Source organism: Lycium ferocissimum, chromosome 12, assembly GCF_029784015.1.
Source record: "Lycium ferocissimum isolate CSIRO_LF1 chromosome 12, AGI_CSIRO_Lferr_CH_V1, whole genome shotgun sequence".
In the NCBI taxonomy this organism is placed as follows: Eukaryota; Viridiplantae; Streptophyta; class Magnoliopsida; order Solanales; family Solanaceae; genus Lycium; species Lycium ferocissimum.
Window position 1 is genome coordinate 39,877,541 of NC_081353.1, and position 6,373 is coordinate 39,883,913.

General features: G+C 38.1%; 1 protein-coding gene across 1 annotated transcript; it reads right to left on the minus strand.

The window, feature by feature from the left end:
- Nucleotides 1-101: 101 nt before the first annotated feature.
- LOC132040023 (E3 ubiquitin-protein ligase UPL5-like) lies at nucleotides 102-4,808 on the minus strand. Its single transcript, XM_059430624.1, is given in 4 exon segments — nucleotides 102-612; nucleotides 1,316-1,902; nucleotides 2,254-3,456; nucleotides 3,459-4,808. Coding segments are annotated over 4 exon segments (3,276 nt in total). The 5' UTR covers nucleotides 4,681-4,808; the 3' UTR covers nucleotides 102-348.
- Nucleotides 4,809-6,373: the final 1,565 nt, after the last annotated feature.

The window sequence follows — 6,373 nt, forward strand, 5'->3', positions numbered from 1 at the left end:
AAAATAAGGGTTCGAAAGTACAATCTTCAACCATGAAGAAACAATTAATGGGGAAAAGAAGGGGAAAAAATGAAACTGCCAATGCATAGAGAAGACAGATGGACTGGAACTTTTTTCTTTATTAATAGATCCTATACCTCTATATTCTATAAAAAGGAAGGGAAGCAAGAAGTAAGCCAAGTTTAATTAGTTCTTCTAACTTGTCATAAACTCGTCAGTCTGTGATGCATTGAGTTGAAAGTATAATAGACCATAAAAAGACCAAAGTTTTAAATAGGTAAGCATATACAAGCTTCATTTACAAGCTGATTATGTGCAAGTTCAATATAATCCCAAAATTGGCACACATCACCAGGTACCAAAGCTGCAACCAACATGCTCTTGGGTGATTACATGGAGTCGATCTCTCATCACAGCCATTGATCGATAAGGAGGAAAGCGCATGCGGTAAAAGCATGTTTGTGCAGAAGGCAAGTGATCACAAGATTCCGAGGTTTTGTAAATGGAAAGTCTAGAAGCCAAACCACCAAAACCCTCTAGAGGTAGATATTTAATGGAAGTCCAGAAGAAAAGGAGCACCTTTCTCTGTTCAGCAGACATACGCCCAACTATCTGCAAGCAAGGAAAGAAAACAAACAATGATTGTTTGTATGAATCAGATCTCATAACACTTGAGGTTTAACTTGTCCTCACAATATTCAGAGCGGCAACAACCTATTCCAGCTTATAATAATCAAGTTATCTGGGATCGGACCATATCCATTCCGTGCACAATGTTCATGCTGCAATAGTACCCTTTTTATTGGGAAAAATTATGTGATATAACGACTTAGACCTACTAATTACAAGTTTTAGCAATACTTTAAAATAATTACAAAAATTAGCTAATTTTTCATTTTATAGCAGATTTTTACTCTATGTATGTTTATATGTATGACGGCCAGTGCATATGTGTACGTATAACTGTATGTACCTACGAATACTAGTGTGACTGTATGTGTGTATGACTGCTAGTGTATGTGTAGTATGTTGTGAAAAAACTGTTGCTATGTTTTGAAAACTCAATGATATCACCAGAATTTGTTATTAGGGGCATAAATAGTGTTTTTTATGAAAATTCCCCTTTTATTAAGTGTCATTCAGGCAAAAACTTGTGCTACCAGTAGAAAAGCTGGTAAAATAAAAATTAATATGTGCAACTTTGAATTACATGAAGTTTTTGTGTTATAAATTTACTGCTTTCACAAATAATGAAAAAAGAGGGGGTGAAAGTGTGAAGTTCTAAATACTGCGAGAATATACTGACTTCATGTACCTTCCAGAACCAGGATATTTGACGATCACTTTCGTTGTAGCTATGGTAATCTGTATGTGCTTTCCAGTCTTCAACAGAAATAGCACTTCCACTCCCATCAAGCATCCGGTCAAGATCTTCAAGATCTAAACTCCGAAACAAGGAAGTTCGGAGACTTGAGGTAGTTACATCAGCAAAACCTTTCGAAAAATGGGCTATCTGCTGAGCAATTGATGTGACAAGCCGATGTTGAATAAGAAGATTAACATACTCCTTCCTATTCTTACTGTTCACGACGGTATCTTTCCCACTGGGGCAAAGCTCGACCATTTTCCTGGACCCCAACTCTTCAGCTTCACAAACAAATGTCAAGCTTAGTGTATCTTGATCCACCATCTCAGGATCCATCTCCAGTATTTGCTTGCAGCTACTGTACAAGTAAGGATCTGCATCCCTAATGTCTTCCAATGATATTTTCTCTCCAGCCAATTGTAAAAAGAATACACGATCGAACACAACGCCAATCTGTATTTTATGCATTAAAGCCAATGCAATCATCCTACCAGAGAAGCAGAAATACTCAAGGTGCAATGGCTCCACCTTAGATGCTGCAAGCACAAATCGTAGAAGAGCATTATTTACATGCATTACTTTCCGTGATGCATGAAATGATTGTCTAAACCGCTAGCAATTATCTTATAAATAAAGTTCTGCTGGTAAAACCCTATGATCAGGAAATTCCCAGTGATCTAACCACATCTTAACGGGGAGAAAAATGATAACATGACTCAGAAGTACTGCATATGCAGTGCAATCCAAGTATTATTAATGCAGCCTTTCTTCTTTAGATGAGTAAAAAGTAAGATGTCGTCAGATCAAGTGCAGACTAGAGGCTTAAGGGTTCAAGTGAGAACAAAGGTCACATAAATATGTGTGCATAAAGGCAATAAAAAGCTTACCTGGATTTGGGATAAACCTTCTCCGGTCATTTGGGCAAGCAACAAAGAGAGCATTCTGAGGATTGAAGATCGCTCGACATACCAAGAAAAACCACTCTCTCAATACTCCAGGCCCAGTAGCTTCTTCATGTTTGAATTCCATAAATAGATCACCTCGCAGCAATACAGGATGCGCTTGTCCAATGTACTCAAATGATTCTTCCAACAACTGGGACCTATCAATGAGCATCTCAAGCATCGCCTGGTTTCTAACTTCTCGAAGTATCATCATTGTGAAATGTCTCCTTACCTCGAAATTGGTTACCTCTTTGTGCTCAATAACCCACCGACAATCGTCACATCTTTTTGCAAATGTCACAATCAAAAAGCACAGCGAAACCTTTCTTTGCCTCATCTTCTGCCAAAAGACATTCTCCAAGCCCTTAAACAGTTTTGAAATGCTATTTAACTCCTTCAGAATTACAAGATACTGAGAACACCAGGAAACAATAAGCTTGGTTTTCCCTTTATCTTTCAATCCCAACAGGTCTTCCAGTTTCCTCAAGCACAACTCCATTTTGTCTAGCAAATCATACAGAATACGATGCAAATCATATAAAACACGATGCAAACGTTCAGTGTACTCTCTGTCACATACTGCTTCACTGGTGCCATCCTTTTTCAACGGCAAGCTAATTGGAAAGCCAAATGGTAGTTGCAACACTTTCCTCACCAAAGACATATACTCAGTAAAATCACGCACAGTGCTCACTGATAACTCCATAGACTCAACTGATTCGATACTCAATTCCAAATCATGGGATAACTCAGCTACTACTACATCACGTACAAATGGAAAAACATACTTTAATGCTAATAACTCCTTAGTATCCTTGCACCTCGCGACCCCAATGGACTCTACTATAGGCCCTAAACTACTCCGACAAAAATTATACAAACGATCATCAAGCCCAGCAGCCCCTCTCAGTAGCTTACAGAACTCTAACAGTATTCGAGCACATGCATTGTATGTGTTCTTAGGCAATTCACTCTTCAATGAATTGATAAAGGTACGAATGGAATAATGAGCAGTAAATTCGATAGTTTTTTCTGTAGACATATAAAGCATTACTAGAGCTGCAGGAGCCGATGAGGAGATGAATATGTGGAGGTGTTGAGAGGCTTTGCCAATATTATCCTTTGGAGTCATGGTGAGAAATTCATCAGCATCTTTGTGATATGATGCGTGTCCGAAAGAGTCGTAGGATAATTGCTTCCCAAAATATCGAGGACTAGTGAAATCAAGTCATCGATGAGCTGCCACGCCTGAGGATGATTTGTGCTCCGCATTCGACCAACAAGTTGCAGGCTTTCGTCCTTCTGGATACCATAGTCTGCCAATGTTTTTTCTGACTGGAGCTGCTTTCCCCTGTAAATTAGCCGTTGCTCTGCCGTGGGTATTCCGGTGATCAACATGATTTTATAGTGAATGAATTCCACTGGGGCCATAGAATGGGCTCGGATAACCAGCGATTTGCCTCCGGGAAGCAAACGGACAAAGAACTGAATCTGAGTTAGCATCCTGACAGGAGAACCGACTAAGCATTCAGAGGAAACAATTTGTTCCTTTTTCACTAAAAACTCCTCAGTAGTGATCCCAATCGACTCTACTGATACCCCTAAACTACTCCGACAAAAATTATACAACCCATCATCAAGCCCAGCAGCGTCTCCAAGTAGCATACAAAACTCTAACACTATAGGATTACATACATTGTACAAAGGTGCAGGCAACATAATCTTAAATGAATTAACAAACGACCGAACGCATTCATCAACAGTAAATCTTCTATAACTATCCGGAGACATATAAAGCATTACCAGAGCCGCAGGAGCCAACGACGAAACAAATAATTCGATATGTTCACAGGATTTTTCAATTTTATCCACAGGGGTCATAGTTGTAAACTGTGTAAGCAACACCATTATACGATCCAAGACCGAAGGAAAACAAGGATAATCTCCATTCAAAATACCGGAAACAATCGAAATTATATCATTAATAATTTTCCAAGCCTGATGATGATTTGTGCTCCGCATTCGACCTACGAGTTGCATACTCCTGTCGTGTTGCACCCCACATTCAGCTAAAGTGTGCTCACACTCAAGCTGTTTTCCCCTGTAAATTAACCGCTGCTCTTCGACCGGTATACCGGTGATCAACATGATTTTGTAATGAATGAATTCTACTAGGTCCGTAGATTTGGCTTGAATAACTAGGGTTTTGTTTCCAGGAAACAAACGGACAAAGAATTGAACTTGAATTTGGTCTTTTCGCTTTTTTATAAGGGAAGAACAAAGGGCTGAGGATTCATCAGAGCTACCTGTTTGATCAAATTTACGCTTGTTGTTGCGTTGCGGGTGCGGTTGTTTACGGCGTCGATACATCACTGACTGGTGAAGTGAAGTTTAAAGGGTTTTAGGACAACGTAGAAATCTCAGAATTTGTGGGAAAACGGTGGAGTTGAGTTTCGTTACAAACGGTGGAGTAGTGAGTTTCATGACTGATAAATATTGGGGGGTGGGACCTGAAATTAGAGAAAATGATGAAAATGGTTCCTAATGTATTGACTTTGTTTCCATTTGGAGAGTTGCTTAAGAGCTAAGTTATTCAATTCAGTTATTCATCCGTAAAATTAATACGGTATTTGATTTGCAATTGGTTTACAGTTTAAAAAACCGTATAACTGATAGTTACATGATAGGTTGGAAAGTATTCTTCCTACACTGATTTTCTCAAATCAGTCTAATTTTGTAAAAAAGGGGTGTATATTTGAAAACATACTTCTCACGCAGGAGATTGTCTCAGATATTAGATTGAGAGGTAAGCCAGCTAATGTTGTTATAAAATTGGATATGGCAAAGGCCTGTGACAGGGGTTTCTTTGAAATATCTCATGCATGTGTTAAGGAGGATAGGGTTTGCAGAGCATCTTATTAATTTGATTAGGGGTTTGATTGAAATAATTGGTACTCTGTGTTGTTAAATGGGCAACCAACTGGTTTCTTTCAGTCTTCTAGGGGAGTGAAGTAAGGAGATTCACTATCTCTAGCTTTATTTCTATTATTTGCTGAAGTTCTCTCAAGGGCATTGAATTCTTTATTTGAAGATAGCAATTTTATTGGATATGGAATGTCAAAGTGGTCTTATCCTATGAATCATCTTGTCTATGCTGATGATACTATTATCTTTACCTCTGCTGATGCATACTCATTAAGATGCATCATGCAAGTATTGGGGCAGTATGAGCAGGAATCTTGGCAACTTATCAATAAGGATAAAAGTTCTTTTTATATGTATTCAAAGGTGGGTATTGATTTAATGCAACAGGTGGAGGAGATTACTAGATTCATGAGAGGACAATTTCCTTTCATACACTAGGTTGCCCTATATTTCATTCCAGAAAGAAGAAGATCTATTATTTAGAGCTTATCAAGAAGGTGAAAGGAAGATTGCATTCTTGGAAAGGAAAGTTATTATCCTTTGAAGAAAGGTTGTACTTATCAGAAGTGTTCTTCAAAGTATGTCAATTCATCTTCTCTCAATTTTGGCACCTCCCAAATGTGTTATAAATGAACTTCATAAAACCCTAGTGAATCTCCTTACTTCACTCCCCTAAAAGACGGAAAGAAACCAATTGGTTGCCCATTTAACAACACAAAGTATCAATTATTAGCAATCAAACCCCTAATCAAATTAATAAGATGCTCTACAAACCCTATCCTCCTTAACACATGCATGAGATATTTCCAAGAAACTCCTATCATAGGCCTTTGCCATATCCAATTTTATAACAACATTAGGCGCTTACCTCTTAATCTAATATCTGAGACAATCTTCTGCGTGAGAAGTATGTTTTCAAATATACTCCCCCTTTTTACAAAATTAGACTGATTTGAGGAAATCAGTGTAGGAAGAATACTTTCCAACCTATCATGTAACTATCAGTTATACAAGTTTTTAAACTATAAACCAATTGCAAATCAAACACCGTATTAATTTTACAGATGAAAAAAAGCGGATTGAATAACTTGGCTCCCAACCAGCTCTCCAAATGGAAACAAAGTCAATATATTGGGAA